Source organism: Lagenorhynchus albirostris, chromosome 10 (genome assembly GCF_949774975.1).
Source record: "Lagenorhynchus albirostris chromosome 10, mLagAlb1.1, whole genome shotgun sequence".
Classification (NCBI taxonomy): Eukaryota; Metazoa; Chordata; class Mammalia; order Artiodactyla; family Delphinidae; genus Lagenorhynchus; species Lagenorhynchus albirostris.
The window spans coordinates 79,191,210-79,214,589 of record NC_083104.1 but is presented as its reverse complement, the minus strand read 5'-3'; the positions used below and the strand labels follow the sequence as shown (position 1 = coordinate 79,214,589).

The 23,380-nt window shown below is 41.9% G+C and overlaps 1 protein-coding gene across 3 annotated transcripts; it reads right to left on the bottom strand.

The window, feature by feature from the left end:
- Nucleotides 1-267: 267 nt before the first annotated feature.
- On the bottom strand, nt 268-22,220 carry FBXO9 (F-box protein 9). Of its 3 annotated transcripts, XM_060163109.1 has the most exons (13): nt 21,849-22,220; nt 18,727-18,813; nt 16,144-16,297; nt 13,430-13,489; nt 11,905-12,004; nt 9,762-9,892; nt 8,627-8,741; nt 5,980-6,098; nt 5,692-5,782; nt 4,981-5,076; nt 4,436-4,529; nt 2,725-2,876; nt 268-855 (listed from the first exon to the last, which is right to left on the bottom strand). In XM_060163109.1, exons 1-13 carry the CDS (start codon nt 21,849-21,851, stop codon nt 747-749), a joined length of 1,311 nt encoding a protein of 436 aa, XP_060019092.1. In that variant the 5' UTR covers nt 21,852-22,220; the 3' UTR covers nt 268-746. The 3 variants fall into 3 exon arrangements, with proteins under 3 accessions (XP_060019092.1, XP_060019093.1, XP_060019094.1); XM_060163110.1 differs by lacking the exons at nt 11,905-12,004; nt 13,430-13,489 and having other exon boundaries at nt 16,143-16,297; nt 21,849-22,218; XM_060163111.1 differs by lacking the exons at nt 18,727-18,813; nt 21,849-22,220 and having other exon boundaries at nt 13,430-13,487; nt 16,143-16,198.
- Nucleotides 22,221-23,380: the final 1,160 nt, after the last annotated feature.

The window sequence follows — 23,380 nt, the reverse complement described above, 5'->3', positions numbered from 1 at the left end:
GGGTTTATATGATCCACTCCTGCTCTTTTATGAACAAAGAAGATTGGCTGAGCTTGTTGACGAGTTCTGGCCCCGAGGGAGTCACCCTTTCTCACCTAATGTCACGTATCTGTAGGGGGCCTGGGTAGGGTCAGTGTACAGATACTATAGTCTGTGGCTGTGTATGAAGACCAAGACGAAAGAGGCGCTCATTCATTCGTAAGCCTTCACTGGCTACCTTAGGATTGTTTTATCATTCAGACATTTTAAAAAGGCTGTCCAAATACATTTTCTTGAAAGAAACATTTATTTATGATCTTTATTGGTCAAAGTTTCAAACAAATCCAGAACAGGTGTTCACATTTCGAGCCTTTAGTGAGAGACACTACGTCACGCGTGAAATAAATGCTGATCCCGTGGGGTGCTCCCCTGACGCATTTAAATACTGGGCTGATCAGTCAGAAGACGACCTATGTGACAGAATCTGCTCAGAAATCTGCTTGAAAAAGGGCACGATTTAAATCTCATGTGGTTTTTCACAACATAAATGTACTGTAACTTATAATAATTTCAAAACAAACTCCCCAAGAATCAACTCTCTCTTTACATAAAAAAAATAATCAATTTATACTCTTCTTGAAAGAACTCCAACAATGTAAAATAAGTTCCAATTCCATATATATATAATATATGTACATTTATAACTTAGGTGCTCTGTTTCTCTATATACTTTTATCCATGCATCGCGGCAGGGGTGGACGTGAGGGCTACAGGGGCCTCTCGGAGAAGGCAGTGTAGCTTCTCACCCTGGCAAACAGCAGGGGCGTGTACATCTTGTCGATCTCGAAAGCTGTGACCGCAGTCTCTCCAGTTGATCTGGAAAGAAAGCACAGAATCACTCGTTACCAGGAGATATCAACTCATTTGAAATCCTTGCCTTTTTTGGGGTGGTGGTGGGGGGGAGGAGTTTATTTTAGGCTTTAGCCTTTTTTAAATTTAATTCATCTCAGTCAATTCTAAATAATATAGTGTATTATAGAAAATTTGAAAAATTTAGAAAAATGTAAAGAAAAATCACTCATCACCCCATCACCCAGATACAGCCTCATGAAGCATTTCTTCCAGGCACTTCAACCTTGCTATCAAACTTTACTGCTGAAATCATACTCTACTTGTCATCCTGCCTTTTAAAAACATTATGACATAAGCATTTCCTCACGTCATTAAATACTCTTCAGAAGCCATTTTTGTGGCTGCATAATATTTCACTGTCTGCTTATACCACATTTACTAATTCTCCTTTTGCTGGAGATGTAGGCTGTTTCAATATTTGGCAATTAAAAATGATGTTGTGATATTTTTGAATATGAACAAAACAAAACAGATCCCTAAGAGTAGAATTTCTAAGTCAAAGGCTATAGCCTTTGTAAAGCTCTTGTTAAAATGTATTTTAGAAAGAATTATAATCCTAGAAGAGAATTTAATGAGTTCATATTTGCATGATCAACAGCACAATTTCAGTAATTGTGCTGAATTACTGGGGAAGCAGGTGACAAGTTACATTACCACAGCTTTTAATTTTCTCCTAAAAACAAAAAAGGAGAAATAAAACAAAAAAGGAGAAATAAACAAAAACATAAAATTCAAGTGACTTTATAGATATTATTATAAGGACGTCAACGTGATCATTAGCAGTTACAAATGACGTCACTTTTTTCTCTTAAGATGTGATGCTTTTCATTTGCTTTGTCCTACTTCTGGGTTTGGTTTCTTTCTTTGAAAAGAAAAAAAAAAAAGATTCTACTTCACAAATTACTCGGAGAAGCAAAAAGAAGATAGTAGGACCAGGAGGTAAGGATGAGAAGAGAGAAAAATGCTCTTTCTCAGCTGTCAGGACCTCCCAGATGAGTGGGAAGTTATTTGTAAGATGGAAACGTGACAGAGGAAGTTTTCAACAACGCAGTCAAGGTTGTGAAGGAGGCTAATGGAAGCTGACCTCACAACCTGCCTCTCAGAATTCTGATTTCAACTGGCATGCAGACCCTCGGGCACACACCGGTGTTCTTTCAAACCTAACAACAGCTAAGATCTGTATCCACGTGAACTGACATTTCACTTTCCTAATTCCTTTTTTTTACTTTACTCATTTCTGCACTGTTCCTTTCTCACACATTCTCATCTGTTCATTAATTATTTCATACAAGCAAATCCTAACTCATAGGACAAAGAACTTTAAATAGGAACCACTAATAGATTTGGCTTTGGAACACACGAAATCTTTTCAGCAGACTTACTTTCCTAACTACAACTTATTTTAAATCTGGGTATAATCCCTGGGGATAAACCAAATGGAAATAAGGTGAAAAATGATCAGACTGAAACATGGGAGAAGAAAAAAGGTCTCGGTGCTTTACAACTGCCTTGAGTAAGCCAACGAATGAAGTCACGCACGGACAGCTCGGTGACCAGGCACCATCCACGCACGGAAGCTGCTCTCAACCCCACAGGGTCGGTGCCCACCCGCATCACCATGGGCAGTGGGCAGGAGCTCGGAACTCTCCACTTCCTGGTCCACTTTTAGGTTTTATCCAGTTGGCCGTTTCCTTCGTTTGCAGGATTATTATGCTGTGGTTTTGCTTTGTAATCGAACGTTCACTGAGGAATCAAACCCTATCTGAGTCCCTCAACTGAACAGGAAGGGCATGTCTAGTCTGTAACCTTGGGATTTTTACTGCATTCGCCTACTTGTAAGTAATATGACACGAATGATGTATCCAGATGAGTTTGTTGAACCTCTGGTGGCCACTGGAACACAGCTGAAGCCCCACGTGAAAATTCTGATCGGCTTCTTGTACAGGGACACGGCGAAAATATCTGTATTTATAGTCAAGTGGTTTCTGTAAAAGGAGAGAGGTGCATGAGCAACAGTGAGGCCTCACGTCACTGACAGAGACAGAGAGATGGATGGTGCTACACCTCAGAAACATGTTAAGCTACATACTATCTGCACATAGTAAACAGCTATTTTGGTTATCGACTGAGAATGTGTACGAGTGCCTGGAAATACACGAAGGACTCTAAACGCAGAAGGCTCTTCCCTCCATCATCACCATCTCAGTCAGTCATCACAACGTCCCCAGGTGTGACGTGCGACCGCATCGCTGCCGTGTGATGGCCGACAGGATGAGGACCCAGGGCGGGCAGCCCAGGGCCAGTGTCAGAGATGCGAACTAAAGTTCCTGTCTCCCATCTCTAACCCTAGTATTTCCTTCTACTCGGAAACACTTGGGAATTTTTAAAGAGGGCAAGTGATAAACTGGTGAAGGCTGCAGAAAAAACACTGAGTATAACTGATCCTTTGCAATAACAGTAAAATAGTCAACGGAGAAATAGATGTGACAAGGTTCACTGGAATCACACTTCTGTAAGTACTGCTAAAAACACCAGAATGTCGCCACTATGCACGGCTTCACTGAGTCATATTCTGCAGAGAAAACTGGTCATCAGCATGGGAGTCCCTAAACTCTCTTATTAGATAAAATCTAAACAGCTAGGGCCTCACGACTCCCCAGCTCTGACCTCAGTAAACTCACGGCCAAGGTCACAGTGACAGCAAGCAACTCTGCCCCTCAGGCTGTTGCCCCCCGATTCCGGGAGCCAGAGGGAGCCAGAGAAGCCACAGCGGAGGGCCACAGGACTCACAGATGAAACCCGCCCTAACTATTCCCATACATGGTGCTGGGGGTGGGAGGGAGGGGAGTTTAACACAAGAGAAACTTCATTCAAGAGCTATATTAACTATAAAAGCACCAGGCAAGTATTTATTCTAACTACCTCACAACTGACTTCTTGAGTACACATTAGCGTTTTCAGCCAGGACTGAAAAAAGGCACATGGGGAAAAGTTGTGGAAAAAATTAGCCCCTTAATCTGTTAAGAGAATTTAAAATACTCTGGAATGTAATAATTCAGCCATCGTATTTACTTGGCATTTTTTTTTCCTTTTGTAAGAAAAGGAAGAAGGAAATTATCTCACTTCAGCTTATTTCCAGTACAAACTGAAATTCTAAAAATATCCTTGTGAAAGAATTATCTCTATGAGTCCATTTAGGAAGAAAATCTCCTAGGATTCAAAAGGAGAAAAGCAAAAACATAGTCATATATAACTGTACTAGTTATTTCACAGGAATAACTAATAGTTACTTTGGCTTTACGTTTTCATGCGTAAGAAACCCGGACCAGAAGAGGAAACTTGGAGAAGAACAAATAACTTGATCCAATAAAAAATAACTGTGTTTTAGAAACCCTCCAGCTCTCCTCAGAGATATGCTGTAAGTCAACACCCATATTGTATAAATTACAAAACGGTATTTTTTAACCTTTCTAATCAAGAATGCTTGAATGAGCAGGGTAAGAAAATTAAAAGGAAAACTGCCAATTCCACCTTGCATACTCACTTCTTCTTTCTTCTTAGTTATCACAGCAAATACTTTCGTCTGATTGTCTATATCTTGTGACAAGCGATAATGACCCAGTAGAATTGCATCAGTTCTAAAAATTAAAAAAAACCCAACACTTTAAATCTATTAATCCGTAATGTGTATTTATTTAAGTAATCGAGAAGGTAATGGGTTAGTTAGAAGTGTTTATTCAACTTGACTGAGGGCAATCAGCTAGGATGTGAGTAAGCCTAGTCTCCGAGGCCCCAGACCTGCGGAGGGACATCTCTGCGGAGAGGCCCAGGGATCAGTTGAGTTTTTTTTTTCTTTTGGCCATGCTGCATACAGCTTGTGGGGTCCTAGTTCCCCAACCAGGGATTGAACCTGGGCCCTCAGCAGTGAAACTGCTAAGTCCTAACCAATGGACTGCCAGGGAATTCCCAGGATTGGTACTTTTCACAAGTGCCCCAGATGACTGCTTCTTTAATCCAGTATTAAGTTACATAATCTGCAAGTTACCACCTAAAATTTGGACTGGATAGAAAACTACAGAAAGACACTACCTGGTATTCCTGGTTCTTAAACGCGGAACAATGGACTGGGGCTCCTCAGGGGTGGTCAGCATCATCACGTGGCCATCTGGGAAGAACCTTATGTACCTGTGGAACAAGGAAAACACCAAAACACCACATGCAAATAGAAAACACATCCTTATTTACTGGTACCGAAACCTATTTACTCATGGCCGCTGAGCCTGCGCATCCGGAATGGAAATGTCATCCATCCAGAATGGAAATACCGTGGGCCAAAGAAGTGGCAAAACATCATTGACACAAACATGACCTGTGAGGCCAGCAGAAGAGAACCAAAGCATTTGTGTGTTTTTCCCCAAAGCACTAACTAATGTCAAACGAAAGCGAGGCCCAATGCTATTACAGGGCAGTTACCATAGCTTACTCGTTTCTCAGTGACACTAGTATCTGGTGAACAATAAGCCTGAGTAACAGCACAAGCTACCTGACAAGGCAGAAGACACGGAGGAGCTCTAAAGTGACTTCATAGTGATTCTTAGGTTTAGAGCCCAGGAGGAATTAACTGATTTATCTTAACCTACTGGTTCTTTGAGTGCAGTTCCTGTTATAACACCGGATGAAAATACTGAGGGCCATTTTGTGGATAAATGCAAAAGCCACAAAGAACAGATGTCCAATAACTAACGAACCAATACTTGGAGAGAGAGAATTTTTCACTCACTCAGTTTACTACAGTTGTACCTGTAATATTCCACTTGGTGCCAGGCTCTATAGAAACCATCAAGAGACTGTTCCCCTTGACGAATATATGTGGTTTTACTGATATACACTCCTATAAAAAGAAACAGGTTTTTTAAAAAGAACATAATAAAAAACTTTTACAACCATGTAACATGTTCCCCGTTTTGTTTTTATTGTGGTTTCCTTTAAATATACTTATAGTACTCTGCTCTGTTATAGAAAATTAAGACTGTGTATTTCTCAAAATCAGCACAACAGGTCACCATTGCTCTAAACAGTTCAACTTACCATCAAACCGAACACGTGGCCTTTCTAAAAACATCTCTCTCCAGGATGTATATGCAACAAGTTTAATACAGCTTCTGCCCCAAACTTTCAAGCACGCCAAACGCCATATTTCAGGATCTCTAGGTAATAAAAGCACAACATCAGTACATATAACAGGTGAGTCCCTATCCGCACTCAGACATGAGAAGCATTCCTGCCACCAGCCATCTTCTATTCGGCAATATTGGTTGAGTGCCGGCCAGGCACTGTCCTGGGCACGGGGGACAGACTGACGGACAGGGCAAAGGCCCTGCTCTTTTACAGGGAAAGCAAACAAAAGAGAAGAAAACGAGAGAGAAGTTTTAGGTAGTGTGCTCAGTACAAAAAGAAACAAAGCAGAGTAAAAGGACCAGGACAATGGTGGTGGGGAAACAGAGACTATTTTTTTCTGGGCAGGTGTCTACGGTGACGAGGAAGGGTATCCTGGCAGAAGCCACAGCATGCAAGGCCCAAGGGCTGGAGTGTGGCCAGCACGTTCAACAAGGGGCGAGAAGGATCATGCGGCTGCAGCAGAGTGACTGGGTGAAGTGCAGACTACGTGCGTGAAGAGGCGGGCAGGGGCAGGTGACGTAGTGGTCTACAGGCGGGAGTGGCCCTTTGAGTGAAGTGGAGGCCACTGGAGGGTTCTGAGCATGACTGATGCTTTTAAAAGGTGACTGGTGGTCTACGGAGAATGTGCTCCCGGTATGTAAGAGCGGAAGCCCAGAGACCACACAAGATGCCAATGCCATAATCCAGACCAGGCCTAATGGTGGCTGAGCCAGAATGGTACTCGGAGAAACAGCGAAACAGTCAGACTGGAGGTCAGTTACGAAGACAGCACCAACCCTAGCCCTAACAAGACTTTGTCATGGGATTACTGCAAAAAGCGACGCAACTGACATGGTTCTAATACAACTCAAAATAATTTTAACGCCATCTTTAACGCTATCTTTAACTGAAAACATTCCGTTTTAAAGACGTAGGAATTACTTATATTGAAGCCAGACTGCAAAAAGAGATAAACCGCCCAAATTTACATTGCAACGTATTTAAATTTTTTTCTTTTAACAAATACTTTTATAACCAAATTTTATCCTACCCCTGAAAATTTATTTTCTTAATTCCCTTTTTGTTTTCTCATGTGTAATTAAAAGGAAAGTTAATGGAATAACAGTGCTAGAGACCCCAATTTCAAAAGGCTGGGTCAATCCACTAGGTGCTTGATAGGTACTTGTTAAACAGAAATGCACACAGAATCACCAAAAAAAAAACCCAAAGGCTTTGAAGTAATTCAAATGTTTTACCCAAAACACAAGACTCCAAATGAAATTAGGTTATTTAAAAACAAGGCATCTGAATTTTAAGAACTACATAAAGTTATAAAAAAAGTTCTAGATGCTAAGGATAAAGTATTTATTTTTATATAAGACATTCATAAAGGATTACCTGTCTTAAATAAAGTTACACTAAACTATGATTATTCTTCACATAACCAGATTTTAAAAGTATAGCTCTTTTCCCAATTTTACTGAAAAATATTTGACACACATCACTGTAAAAATTTAAGGTGTACAGCACAATGGTCTGATTTACATCTATTGTGAAATAAGCCACAATAGGTTTAGTGAACATCCATCATCTCATACAGATACAATAAGAAGAAAAGGTCTCCTGTGATGAGAACTCCTAGGGTCTACTCTCTTAACAACTCTCTATCATATGGCGATGGTAACCATAGTCACCATGTTGCACATTACATCCCTAGTACTTATTTGTACCTTTTGACCACCTTCTTCCCCCCCCCACCTCTGGTAACCACAAGTCTATTCTCCTTTTCTATGCAGATGCCACATGTAAGTAAGATCATGCAGCATTTGTCTTTCTCTGACTTATTTCACCTAACATAATGCCTTTAGAGTCCATCCATGTTGTCACAAATGGTAGGATTTCTGCATTTTTCATGGCTCAATAATATTCCATTGTTTATATATACCACATGTTCTTTATCCATTCATCCATCCACGGACACTTAGGTTGCTTCCATGTCTTGGCTATTGTAAATAATGCTTCTATGAACATGGGGTGCAGATATGTTTCAGAGTTAGTGTTTTTGTTTCCTTTGGATATATATTCAGAAGTGGAACTGCTGGATCATATGGTAGATCTATTTTTAATTTTTTGAAGAACCTCCATACTGTTTTCCGTAGTAGCTATACCAATTCATAATCCCACCAACAGTGTGAAAGGGTTTCCTTTCCTCTACATCCACATTTATCTCGTCTTTTTGATGATGGCCATTCAAACAGGCATGAGCTAATATCTCACTGTGGTTTTGATTTGCATTTCCCTAATGACTAATGATGTTGAGCAACTTTTCATGTACCTGTTAGCCATTTGTACATCTTCTTTGGGAAAACATCTATTCAGGTCCTTTGCCCATTTTTTAATTAGATTTGGGGTTTTTTGCAATTGAGTTGTATGAGTTCTTTATACATTTTGGATATCAACCTCTTATCAGATATATGGTTTGCAAATATTTTTTCCCAGTCCATTGGTTGTCTTTTCACTTTGTTGATATGTTTTTCACCACTGCCAGAGTTGCTTAAAAAAAAAAAACAGTAAGTACCTGGCACAGATATAGAATCCTCTGCACACCTGTGACAACTGCTCTAACGATCTGAGGTCCAGGTCGCTCGACACCACCCATCGGAAGATGTACATCAGGACCTCCATCGGCAGCGCTGCAAAGGAAACTATCCTCTCAGTGACTCTCCTTCCTATACATCACTCTGCTGTCACGTTCTCCCTGCAGATATCTTTATGTATTCCTTAAATTTTATAAACCGCACCTTCAGTACTGCTCAGAGCTACAGCACAAGTATATTTAACTACCCAGAAGTAATAATGGTTCCTAACATCAAGACACAAAATATCTTTGTTTTTTCAGTATTGAACAGATCCAAAGGTATTTTTATAAAGTACCCCTTTCCCTTGGAAGATCATTTCATCATCAAGATACATAAAAATGGATATGTTAGAAAAATAGTCTAGTATGTATGCGTGCGTATGCATTTGTTAACATTAAAAAATGACTTCCATCTCCTTGGAAATTTTCAGTTGTCCTCCTCTGGAAAGTCCCATAGCTAAGTAAACAACCTTTAACATATGAAAAGAAAAAAACCCATCAATTTTTAAACATTCAGCCCATCTCAGGACTACCCTCCAACCTGGCTGAAGTGCCTGATGGTGCCATTGTTCCTCCGGTTTCCTGAGGGCCGCCCCAACTCACACATTTACCCTCGCAGAGCATCACTGAAAAAAGAACGGCACCCTTTTTTTTTTTTTTTTTTTTTTTGCAGTACGCGGGCCTCTCACTGCTGTGGCCTCTCCCGTTGCGGAGCACAGGCTCTGGATGCGCAGGCTCAGCGGCCATGGCTCACGGGCCCAGCCGCTCCGCGGCACGTGGGATCTTCCCGGACCGGGGCACGAACCCGCGTCCCCTGCATCGGCAGGCGGACTCTCAACCACTGCGCCACCAGGGAAGCCCAAGAATGGCACCCTTTAACAACTGTGCTACAAACTCCACTCTACTTCGGATCTTGAAAAGCTTATCAGTATGCACAAATTAATTACAATTAGATCTCCGACCATACTTTGAACTAGAGCAACTGTCTGACAAGCTATCTGACCTTGTAAGTTTGGAAAACGTAAATCTAAGGAAAAGTATTTCTCACTGAGTTATAACGACCACGAAGTCACACCTGATATGTGAGTCTGACTGCTCTCAAGTTCGGGCTGACACAGTTTGAGCACAGACTCCTGAAACGTGAGCTGCTGCTGGAAGTAGGACAGGAGGTCTGCCATCTTGCTGTCATCATCGGTATCTTCGATGCTGAGAAAATAAGGGAGGTGAGTGAACGCAGTGCCACAGTCTACACAACACAGCTTAGAAAATGATTTTCCACAGTACTTTCAAAATCTGCTTTAGAAAAAGTCATCCAAAAGCAAACTTCTTACTACTCTTTTTTTTAATATGATAAATGGTTACCCTGCCTTGCAAAGGAGTACCATACCAACTTTTTGAAGAAAAAAGCTTCAGCAATTTTAATTCCCACAGAGAAAGAATTTAAATTTTTGGATACAGGTGTTGAGATTTAATTAATTAGTTTTATGGCAAATAGAGATTTCATGAATTAGTAAAAAGATACTTTCAAATGATTTTTAAAAATCTTATGTAAATATATCCTTTTAAGTGACCACAATCCATTGTAACTGGATAAAAATAAAACATACAAATGTTATCTGAGGTGCTTACTTACCAAGGGTTTTCTAACGTATGTGCCTTATCACCCTACCTTTAGAGAGGAAAATATGTAATTTTAAAAAGCTGGGTCCACAAATAATTTATCAGTATGAACAAATACATAGTTAGAGTTCTAGAAAAATATACAGCTTTCCATTTTTGCTAACAGTAACCTTAAAAATGGTCAGACTTACAAAAAGGTTGGATGAGGATGCAGTTAGAAAACCAGGAAGGGCTTATTATAAGACAACAAAGGGCACATGCGGCTGAGGCTAGATGGACTGCAGGGCTATGCTACCAGCTTTTTACAGAAGGCAAAAAAAATAGCAGAGGCTTTTAGGGCCTGTTAAGTCTGTTAAGAAAATAAACTGTACCCTTAAAGAACTTTCATAGCATCTGGGTTTGTGTAACAGGACGGGAGAGAAAGAAATGTTCCTTTAATGTTTTAATACAACCTTTCTCAACAGCCCTTGGCGTCTATCAAACTGGCTCAGAGCTGGGTCTAAAGGACTCTACCCAAATTCAAAGAAGGTTTAGAAAAAGCCCCAATGAGTCCTTTTGAGTATGAACTACCTCACGTTATTAAATCTAATTTAGTGAACAATATTATTAGCCCCAAACAGACAATAAATGCTGACTTCATCAGGATTTTTTTAATACGGCTTAGCCAAAGCTTAAGTGTTAATACCATAAGCAGTTAAACAGCACTGGCGATCAGCGCTAAGTTATCGATAAAGGTAACCTCTTAATTGTTTCATGGCAGAACTAATATAATATCTCATCACCAAAATTCTATTTTTCTATGTACTGCTCATTTTAAACCTGACATCCTTTTGTGGGGACAGACTCCCTTCCCTTCTACTATAAGCTTTGGGAGAGAGAGGGGTTAAGCCAATACAATTTTATAATTGTTTTACACACAGCTTCAAAAGTATTCGCTTAAAAATATATTCTCTTGGTCTCTGTCCATATAAACAGTCAATGCTACTCCATGACTGTGATGCCAATGGCATCTGTACAATGAAACACAGTTTCTTTGGTTTTTTTTAGGAGCGCTTATGTCTTGCCCGTGTTTTTAAACAAATGTTACAGTCTTAACAGTATTCTATCTACAACGAAGTCTGGTTAGAGTCCAGCATTTTCCTAATAAAAAGCCTTTTAAAAAATGTATTATTTCAAACGGATAGAAAAGGAGAAAGACTAGTGTAATAAAACACTATGTACCCAATTTCAACCATTAACATTTTTCAGGCTTGCCCTGATCACGTTTTAATAGTTTTGACTTTATACGTTTCAGAAAGTTGAAATGTGTCCTTTAATTTACTCCTTTCAGTAATCACTGCTTTTATTTAAAAAAAAAAACTCTTTCATCACCTAATTTTTGTTACACCTGTTTAAAATATGCATTTCTATATTTTACTCTTAAAATTTCCCTAATTAAAAAATTTCTACAACTTTATAAACAAGTCTTTATATTAAAGACTATATAACAACAGAATTAGCACCGTCTTCTTATCATTATCATGTTAAGAGTCAACAGGGCAAAGACGCTTAACTTTAACAAACTCTATATATTACTGTCTATCAAATTATGTACGCACTAGCTGTTTCCAACGCCATCACCATCTGGAGACCGGGTATAAGTAATCTTGAACTCTATATCAGGTACAAGTTGCATAGCCCTACGATAAAACTTGATGGCTAAAAGAAAAAATAAAGCTAAATTAGCTATGACCACACATTTTTGTCATTTCCTTTGATAACCCTAACTGTGGTTTAATTTGGTAACTTTCTTTACAAACAGCCAAATTCCCTTTTTCTACATGCAACAGTCGCAGTCAGCAGACTTATTTCCAAACCCTACTAGTCAGAAATAATCTTTTTCTAAAGCTCTCACGTTACAGAAACTTAAGATGTTGCATTTTACTCTTATCTTTTAGCCCATCTTTTCCCTCTGCCTCTCACATATTGTCAGAAATGATCTTATATGTGGCTGTCTTTCTCTGTGCTTTGAAAATGCCACTGCTGCAGCCCCAACAAAAACACCTTTAAGCAAACTTCTTCCTAGGATGCAGAAAATAAAACGTTTCCTCCTGAGTAGAATAAGGAGAAGGGTTTTCTGGAATTTACTGGAATTTATTCTTCAAATCCAACGTCCTTTAGTCCAGCTGCCTCTTATTTAGCTAAGTAACCTATAAAACCTGTTTTAAATCCATCTGCTGGCCAGGAGGTTTAGAACTAGAACACTGAGCAGTCTCTCCCACAGAGACATACCACAGAACTTGGGGCTGCAGAAGCCGACTAGTTCTTTCCCCACAGATGAAGCCCACTCAGTTCAGTCCACTCTGCCGTGTTCTGCTGCTCTGGGTGAGTGACTGTAAACTACGTGGACACAGGAACCTCACAGGCTAATCAAGACTGTGGCAGGATACCACCATTTGGGCCCTTTTCATATCTCAGAGTGAAAATACCCCTAGAAGAAACTTGCAAATAAATGCAGTAATTTTGAAAATGTTATTTGGGGGGCATTTTCGAACCACTCAAGTGCTAGCATTTTTTTCCATGCCCCAATTAACAGCTTTTCTATCAGGAAATGAAAGCCTAATTACAAACCTAATCTGGTAAACAGCCCCACCACTTGGTTTACTTACACATTTCTACTGGCCTAATAAAAGAGACAATAAGGCTGAAAAGTATTCCTTCTCTAAAATGTACATTAGAATTTAGAAAGCATGTACATGTTCCTCCATCTACCCTTCATAGTCTCCTCCTCTGAAATAACGTTCACCTATAAAAGGCGCATATCCTATTTTTTCAATGGCATATCCTGCTATTTTTCAATAAGCAACAGTATTTTTAAGACTTTAATAATGAAGAATAAATACTAAACCCCAAATGTAGAAAAAGGTTATTTGACTAATCCTACCAATATGAGATGTTTCTCAGCAATATTTTTTGGAGAGAGGTTATATAAAAATACAATTTTTATTTTTTAAAAATCAATATCAAATATAGAGACTGATGTTCTGTATAAATATATTCTTAGTTTTTAAAAAATTGGTGAATAGCAAAGAGTTCTTATTCAAAACTGTCAAGACAAGATGATCCTGGGACCTGAGTTTTTACCTTCATAGAGAGCTCCATTTTGTTCTTCTTCTACTGCTTTTAGGAAGAGTTCTCGAGCCTATAAAAATAAACAGTGCAAAACAATTTCTGAAAATCTGTACTAAAAGTGAGCGTGGGTGGTAGAAGGATAGCCTTTTCAACAAATGGTGCTACAGCAGTTAGACATCCACAGGCAAAACAATGAATGTCAACCTCAACTTCATAGCTTACATAAAAAGGGACTCGAAAATGGATCAAGGACTTAAAAGTGAAACTTTAAAAACTTTTAGGAAAAAAAAGAAAGAAAATCTGGGAGACTTGGGCGAGGAGTTCTTATACTTGACACCAAAAGCACAATCTATAAAAGGAAAAACTGATAAATTAAACCTCATCAAAATTAAAACTTTTGCTCTGTGAAATTTCCTGTTAAGAGGATGAAAAGGGTTTCCCTGGTGGCACAGTGGTTGAGAGTCCGCCTGCCGATGCAGGGGACACGGGTTCGTGCCCCGGTCCGGGAGGATCCCACGTGCCGCGGAGCGGCTGGGCCCGTGAGCCATGGCCGCTGAGCCTGCGCATCCAGAGCCTGTGCTCCGCAGTGGGAGAGGCCACAACAGTGAGAGGCCCGCGTACCGCAAAAAAAAAAAAAAAGAGGATGAAAAGACAAGCTACAAAGTGAAAGAATTTACAAGCCACATATTCAACAAAGGACTTGTATTTGGAATACATAAAGAACTCTCAAAACCCAACAGTAAAAACATGAGCAATCCAATCAGAAAAGACAAACAGGTATTTCACTGAGGGGCGTATAAAGACAGGAAACAGCACATGGAAAGATATTCAACATCATTAGCCATTGGGGAGATACAAATTAAAATCACAAGAAGGTATCACTACACAGCTATCAGAATGGCTAAAATTAAAAAGTAATGACATGGGCTTCCCTGGTGGCGCAGTGGTTGAGAGTCCGCCTGCCGATGCAGGGGACACGGGTTCGTGCCCCGGTCTGGGAAGATCCCACATGCCACGGAGCGGCTGGGCCCGTGAGCCATGGCCGCTGAGCCTGCGCGTCCGGAGCCTGTGCTCCGCAACGGGAGAGGCCACAGCAGTGAGAGGCCCGCGGACCGCAAAAAAAAAAAAAAAGTAATGACAACTCTAAATGGTGACGGGGATGTGAAGACACTGGATCAATCATACACTGCTGGAGGGAAAATGGTGCAGACGCTCTGGAAAACAGTTTGCAGTTTCTTTTAATCAAAGATGCACTTACCATACAACTTAGCAATTGCACTCTTAGGCCAGAGGGACGAAAACTCATGTTCATGCAAAAACCTGCATATGAATATTCATAGCAGTTCTAGTAATAATAGCCCCAAACTGGAAAAAACCCAAATGTCCCTCGGCGGGTGAGTGGTCAAACAAAGTGGGGTACGTGAACACCATGCAACACGACTAAGCGGTAAAAAGCAACAAACTACTGACACATACAACAACTGGGACAGACCTCAAAGGAATTAAACAACACTTTTTGAATATCAAAATTATAGAAATGGAGGCCAGCATAGGGGCTGCCAGTGGTTAGGAATGGCTGGGGAGGAGGTGGGCAAGAGAGCGTATAACTATCAAGGTAGCAAGAGGGAGCCCTGTGGTGACAAAACAGTTCTGTATCTTGATTGTGGTGATGGTTACATGAAGCTACACGGCTAATTGCAGAGAACTATTTATACACATACAGACAGTGAAGTGCTTGGAAACCTGAATAAGCTCTGTGGACTGTACCAAGGTCTACTTCCTAGAAGTCTAGCTACGGAAGGTGTCACCGTCAAGGGAGGATGAGAAGGGTGCACAGGACTCCCGTGTGCTATGAATCTGTGATTATTTCAAAATTAAAATGAAACAAAACAAATATGAAAGTTTTTAGTTATCATGGTAATGTCGATTATTAAACGGCAAATTTTTGTAAAGAAAAACTTGGGTCTGATGGTATGAAGATGACAACCCCTGTGGAGTAACCGGATACAGTCAGCCCTCCACATCCCTCTCTCTGCATCCTCGGATTCAACCAACTGCAGATCAAAAATATCTGAAAAGAGTTCCACAAAGTTCTGAAAAGCAAGACTTGAATTTGCCGCGCAATGGTAACTATTTACTCAGCATTTACACTGTACTCACAACTATTTACAGAGCATTTACATTGTACTAGGTATTACAAGTAATCTAGAGATGATTTAAAGTATACTGGAGGATGTGCGTGGTTACACGCAAATGCTACACCGTTTCATACAAGGAAGGTGAGCATCCCCGGACACAGAGGGACAAATGTTGTGAAAACTGAAATGGTGGGTTGAGTGTACTTTGTGTGAACAAGCACTAGGAAAGAGGTGAACCATTAGAAAGCATTCAAAATTTTCCAGGGTAAGGAAGTAATTACTGCATCACTATAAATCTGTTCAACTCAAAATATAACAAAATATTGCATTATGACCTTTGGGAAGGTGTTAACATTTAAACCAGTTTTTTCCCCTTTCGGGCTTCTGTTAAACAGATTCAGAGGCATCTGTCTTTTAGACCAGGTGAATCTCAGGGGTGTGTATTACCAAAGAGTTCCGGCAAGACTGTATACCTGCAGGAAAGAAGGAGTAATGTGTCACCCAAAGGCCTACAAACAGTGGCGAGGGACGGACACCCTGGCACACTTGTCACCATCTTTCCGAGTACAGCGCCCCTAACACTTAACTTTTCTTCTTTTGCCAGCTCCTGCTTTCCTCTGGTGTCTGCTGCTCTCAGTGAAGAGCCTCTCGTTGCTCTCCAAGGTCGAGATTCTAAACTGCTCGAGCCTCCACCTGGGGCAAGTTCAAACATCCACTGAGCTCGGAACCTCTGGAGTTGTGCCTGAGGGAAGAAGAATGTTTCAGGACCCCCCAAGGAAGAGGAGCTCAACTCTGGAACAATCTGTCAATAGGTCCAACACCGATGTCCACACATACACATATGCTAAGATGAGAAAACACTGTCTTTAAATTATTAAATTACTGAATACTACCATTAAATACCTGTTATCCTCCAAGATAATGTTTTGCTTAAGACTTTGAAGAAATTGTGAAATTTTGCCTAAAATAAGATTCTCTATACAGGAGAAATCTAATGGTATGAGAAAACCAAATTTTAATTGGAATCGAAAATGTAAGCCATCACTTAGGGACTGAACTTAGATGCTTTCAAACATTTCTTCCCTTGGAATACATCACCTCAAAATCCTGTATGCGAGCCCCAAGTCTTTCTTTTAATAACCTTTCTCTTTTTTAAAAGAAATTATTTTTTCTAATACATATCATTAAAAAGAATCTAAACATAGAAAAAGTGAAACCCCCTCTGTGGCGGGCTCTGCTGTGCTGCCCAGACCCCCCCACCATTAGGAACTGCTGGGAGTGCCACAGAAGAACAGCCCTCAGCCCTCGCCCTGCAGTAGGGCCTCAGGGAGACCACACCCCTTCCCAAGTTCTCCCCACCCAACGACTGATCTACGAGAGTGATCAAAGACCCCGCTCTGAAAGGTCATTCTTCCCCCCGCTCTGAAAGGTCATTCTTCCCCCGCTCTGAGGAAGTCCTCGGAACTTCCGCAGGATTAACTGAGCTGGTCCACTGAGACTGCAGAGCAGTCCAGCTCCCCCAACCCCCTCAGGCTTCCCTCCCTGCCTCCCTGGCACAGGTGCTGACTCCAAGAGCACTGCTTAATAAACCTCTTACACCCACCTCGGAGTCTGCTTTCTGGGAACCCAACCTGGGATGCCCTTCCCCCCAAAGGACATTGGTAATTGGATTGTATATATTAGTGCTGGCTTTTTAAAAAAAGAGTACAGATTTAAAACATGAAAGCTTTTAATAATTTTTCTCTACATTCTGCACACTGCTTTGACTCCCACCTTCCTATTACGAATGTAACACATATACCTCTGACTTAAGCATGTGGGATCTTAGTTCCCTGACCAGGGATTGAACCCGAGCCCCCTGCATTGGAAGCGCGGAGTCTTAACCACTGGACCGCCAGGGAAGTCCTAGCAGCACTCTTAACGCCTACTAGATGGTGCACTCCAAACGCACAAGTATTCTAAAGATTACAAATTCAGTAAGAAGCACTTAACTAACTACAATGAATAGTTTTCTATTTCGATGCACAAAGCTCTACCCTATCCTTTTAAACGGCTGCAGAATATTTCACTGTATGGATGCATCATTACTTAACACAAGTGATGGATATTTAGGTTGTACTCCATTTTTCCATATAAACAATGCTACAATAAACATTTTTGTATGTGTATATTTACTCACTTCCCCTATTATTTCCTTAGGATTAATTTCCTAGAAGTAGGATTGCTGGTTCAAAGGGAATGCATGTTTTTCATTTTGATACATATTGCTAATCTTCCCTGCAAAAAAGCTGTAGCAACTTATGCTTTCATGTATACTGCGTGAGTGTTCTCAGAGCCTGGACAGCAATAGGCATTATTCACTAATCTGATCTTTTTTTAAAAAAAATTCTTTGCTGATTTAATTTGTTGTTTCTGTTTTTGTTTTTTTTTGTGGTACGCGGGCCTCTCACTGTTGTGGCCTCTCCCACTGCGGAGCACAGGCTCTGGACGCGCAGGCTCAGCGGCCACGGCTCACGGGCCCAGCCGCTCCGCGGCATGTGGGATCTTCCTGGACCGGGGCACGAACCCGTGTCCCCTGATCGTCAGGCAGACGCTCAACCACTGCGCCACCAGGGAAGCCCTTAATTTGTATTTTTAAAAAATTATTAGTGAGGCTGATTATCTCTTCTAATGTTTCATAAATATTTATATTAATTTTTTCCATTAGTTATCCATTCCTATCTTTCTATCCTATGTTGTTACTACTTTTATAAGGATGTTACATCTGTATCAGAGATATTAATCCTCTTCCCCTAGATGGTAAATAGTTTTTCCAGTTAATTATTTCTTTTGATTTAGGAGGGCTTTTGCTATATATGGGTTTTAAACTTTTAGGAGGTCAAATCTGTCAATCTTTTTCTTTAAGGTGATGGGTTTTAGTCATGCTTATGCCTTGGTTTGAACACTTTAAACCCACATATTGAATTACACAGCAGCAATTACTGATATTCCTTTTTACAGAAAAAGAAATCTATAACATAGTCATAACTTAAGTATTCTAAAAACCGGTATGAAGATACAGCTACATTCAATGCAAATAAGAACCTATGAATCTTCATAATTATGACCAACTCCTGCTTATGTATGGAAAGCAACAGAATAAGAACGAAATGCACAAAGGAAGAAACATGCCTGCAAATCTGTCTCAGCAGGGCGTTCGTTTTCATCCTCATCTCCTGCCCTGACAGCATCGGAATGACAATCTTCCTCAGCTTCTGCCTGAGTGGGGGAAAGCAAACGACGCTCAGGAATAAGCAAACACAGTTTCCCTGGTAACCTACATCTCCTATTCAGCTACCTGCCCGGTGAAACACACAGCTGCCTCTCCCTAAATATCTTCTTCACAGGTAAGTTAAATGATTCCAGTCAGAAAAGTCTGACACTTTAATTTTTTAATACTGTAGAATAAACAACTTCACTGGGCTCCAGCTTAAAATGTTTTGGTAGGTGGTTAAAAAGAACAACTTTGCTTCAGAAAATAACAGTTGGTGGTATAGAGTTCAAATAGTTTTTGTTTCATGGATCTCTTAAGACCAGATAGAGCCCATATATGGTTGTCCCTTCTTTACACAAACTGGAATGTTATTAATGTGTGAATGACTTTAGTCTAATAATATTTTAAATGTACTAGAAAAGCTCACTCAAATCAAAGACATGTAAGAGTGAAGGTTTTTGTAAAGAAGCTCCTTCCATTTTTTTTTTTTTTTTATAAATCCAGATTTTCATATATTGGATTGACTTAAAGTGGAATAAAGCTGGGCTGGAACTACTGTGCACGGCTTGGGACTTAACAGAAGCCTCAGGTCAGTTTCCGTCCATTTTAACCTTTTATTCTCCATAAATGTTTGCTAAATAAAACTGGATCCTATGTTCCAGTGAAAACGAAATGTTGCCTAGGTGTGGTCTATAACCTAACACACTTGTTAGCAAATAAGACTTGCTCAACACTTCAAGTGTTCAGTCCCATAAAGAAATGTGGCAATCAGGGAAGTGACTTTGAAGGTTAGTTAGAAATAAAAATAATAAAATCTATTTAACTTCACTCATTCCAAACACGGTAAGTTTTACAACTGCCAATTGGGGTTGTAATTTGTTCCCAGGACTAAAATGTCTGTATTAACACCTATCTTTGAGCACAGCAACCAGATATACTTGCACTACTTCATAGCACAACACAAACAAGCCTGGCTCCCTATCTTATCTCTGGCAACCAGACTTACAACAGAGGTGCCTGTGAGATGTGAACTAGTTAGTACGTGGTAAAGTGCTTGGCACCCTGGAAAGGCTAAATCAGTGGAGAAATAAAAGAGAAAGGCTGAGCCTCGGATGAACTTCCAGAAAACTGGAAAATCTGAGCATCAACGCACTGTCAAATACATTTTTTTAAGTCTCTTTAAGCTGAGAACTTTTCCTACTCAGATCATCAGTAATGGGAAATTACACAATAAAAGGGTTTGAGTTTATAGATCTAACAAGTGTATTTCTCTCTCTTCTCAAATAAGGGTCTGCTTTATTACTATAAACTCTAAGGACAGCTAATGGAAGGGGACCTTGGTCCGTGGGGTATCTCAGTAATTCAGCCTCTACCTCTAGCCCAACAGCCCCACCAAAGTGACTTCAAGAGCTCCCCCTGCTCTCTCCAGCCCCGCGCTTTGGCACACGCTGCTTTGCTCTCTGCATCTGGAATGCCTGCATCCTCTTCCACTTGGCTACTTGCTACTCATCCTTCATGATTCAGCTCAGGGATTATCCCAGGAGGAAACAAATTCTGATCCTTTCACTTGCCTCTCTGGTTTTCCCATTACACTTGTGCTGGTATCACAGCACTTAAGACTTGTATTGAGATTTCGTCTCTTTCGCTAGAAATTAGTGCATTGGCATCAAGATCTGAGGTCTGGCACTATGCCAGGCTGATAATAAGTGCTCCAAAAAATGAATTAACAAATAAAATGCCATGAGGATATATAATGCGTATCTCAAGGATGAGGTAAGGAGACAGGAGATATATAATGCGTATCTCAAGGATGAGGTAAGGATAGACAGACAGCTGTCTATAATACAGACAGCATCTTCTCCCCTGGGCTGTGTTAATAGAGCTCTCATCCACTAAGACTTTGATTTTGACAGTATGGTGACAATAACAAGAACCATCAAATTTGGGGTTTTACCATATGCTCTTCAACTCAAATACCACTTGAAATAAGTAGGTCTTTGGCTGTCATCCAGAAATTTTCACTTTGTTTTTCATAACTGAGTTGGACCTAACATCACCTTTCACTAGAGTAGCTCATGTGTTCATCCTTTTACTGTTTTACACATGGGACTAATGAAATACAGAAAGTTAAGTGCTTAATCCTGGTCAGAGAACTATTTCTGAAAGTTTAAAAGCATAGTCGATTAGTGTTTTTCTATTCACCAAATTGACTTCATAAAATAAGTTCATTCAACCATTCGTGTATTCAATAAACACTTGGGTGTCTACTATAAGCTAATGAGTTTGGTATCATTTCACTCTTGAATCACTCAACTTTAGCCAGAGATTAGTTTCTCGGAACGACAATTTATTTGAAGCCAAAGCAAAGCAGCATGGGGCAGAGACTACATACGCCAACACGCAATAGCCCCATGGAATCTGCTTTGTCAATTTCTGGAGCTTTGCTCCGTTCCTCCATTTGGACAGCACTGACGCTGCTTGGGCCCTCACTGCTGTGAAATGAGACAAAATCCCTCCAACCCCAAGCCACCAGGACCGCCAGCCAAAACCCTGCCCCAGGAACTGCCGCGTCCTGGGGCGGGCGTCTCCTAAACCCAGGACTCCTTAAGGGGTCAGAACGGCGGCTCCATGGGCAGGCTTTTTGTTTTGGAGGGGCGGGGGGCGGCGATCAACAAGTGTCTCCACTTGCCAAGGCTCCCTCCCGCTTTCAGATGTTGCGACGGCTCACCTCAATCTACGCTCGCTTTTATTAAAGGTACGAGATTGGTTCAATGCCCTCAGCAGGCCGAGAGGCATTATTCTCGGCCGTCCAGCAAACCCGCTCTGCTCACCTGGAGACCCAGCTAGGGCGCTCGGCAGGAAGGAACCCCGGGGAGCGGGCAGGACTAGCACTGTCCGCCACCCTCAGGCCAGGGCCCCAGGATGGTGGTAGCCGTGCAGCCCCCAACCCTCGCAGGTTTACCCTCTCCACGTCCCCCGGGGCTCCCCGCAGGCCCGGGCCGTCCCGCCCGCCGCCCGCCCGAGCTCCTCGGCGGTTTACCATGCTGGCGGGCCAGCCGACCGCGGCCGAGGGGCTCTCGGCGCCCCCTCGGCACCGCCCCCGCGAGGAGGTGCCCCGGGAGTCCGGTGTCTACTCCTGCCGTCTGCTGCAACGGGACTTAGCAGAGTTCTCGGTCGGAGAAGCGCACCAGGCAGCGGCAGTAACTGCGGGCCCGGCGTACGGCAGCCATTTTCGCAGGGCAGAGGGCCAGATCGCGGCGCGCTGGGGCGGCGGCCGGGGACTCGCGGAGCGCAGGGACGCCTGGGGCCCGCCGAAGCCGAGGACTATGCGCGCACCGGAGCCTCGACCCTGCTGGAGACCCCGGACGCCGCAGCGTAGATGCACCCCTGCCGCGGAAACCTGCGCCGGCGCAGCGAGCATGCGCAGTGCTGACCCGCCGCCGCCCGCGTGGGCTGCCCTGCTCCGCTGCCCGCGCACTTCCCTGTGGAGGGCTAGGGACGTGCGCTTTCTGTGTGCAGGAGGGACAGCCCGGGTGAGGTCAGCCCGGGGTGCCGAAGGCCAAACTCAGCCTAGTATTCGGCTCAGTGAACTTACGCAAACTTGAACAGGACTTAACTCAAATTTAGAGTTGAGACCCTAAGGCAAGCGGCCCGAAGGCATCGAATTGGGTGCCCGGGACGGTCACTACACGATCCTCGGCTACTGTGGTTAGAGTCCCACTCCGGGATTGCAGGGAGACATTTAAATTCCACTATCGTCACAGGCTGTTATAACGACTAAACTTTTTAAAGACACGGTACTGGAGGTTGAGAAAAAGAGGCGCTCAGGAGAGTAGCGGCAGGAGAGAAAACAGCCCCCCCCACAACGCCCGTCTCACTACAGATCCCATCATGCAACGCGGGAGGACGTTGCGGCTCTACGGCTCCGAACCCCGAGTCCTGCGGAGACGGATCCCGCAGCGCCCTGGGATTTGTAGTCCGCCTTTCCGCGTAGAGCACCAGCCCTCACTTGCCGTCCGGACCCCACTTCTTACAGCCCAAACACCTGATTTCATTTCCGCAGAAGGCACTCTTGTTTGTCAGGCAGTGTATTATTTTCCCACACTTTACATTGTTTTAAATACGGAATTTTGCATGCTCTCTGCTCTGTGTAAACCTAGTCTTGGGGCTTCTTACCTTCATTCAGCAAACATTTATGTAGTTTCTAAAGTTTCTACTAGGTGTGGGGTACTAACAGTCATCAGGTTTCCAAGATCCTACTCGTGGTTCTCACGAGTTCACAATAGTTTAAATCTCTTATCCATTATTTTCTTTTATTGTATTTATTTAGATCTTAGTAATGCAGTACATTCTTCTTCAGAAAATAGAGGCGAAAAAAAATGGGAGGGGTGCAGAATGGTGAGCTACAATAAGGAAGCCCCAACTGCTGTCTTGTAATATTAGAATCCACCCTTCCGATGGGTTTTTCATTTGCATCCTAAGTCAGCTACCTATAAAAAGTACATTCTTGTTTAACGGGGACTAAAAATTTACTAGTTTTCAGTTTTTAAAAGAGACTAGGGCTTAGGTCTG

Bases quoted from the DNA above. Each gene is read 5' to 3' on its own strand.
- FBXO9 (XM_060163109.1), bottom strand. The intron at 13,490-16,143 runs AGTTAAGTGTTA...GTTTATTTTTAT, and splicing joins GGAGCTGGCAAAAGAAGAAA to AGGCTCGAGAACTCTTCCTA. The intron at 8,742-9,761 runs GTGTGACTTCGT...TTTCCTTTGCAG, and splicing joins CAGTCAGACTCACATATCAG to CGCTGCCGATGGAGGTCCTG.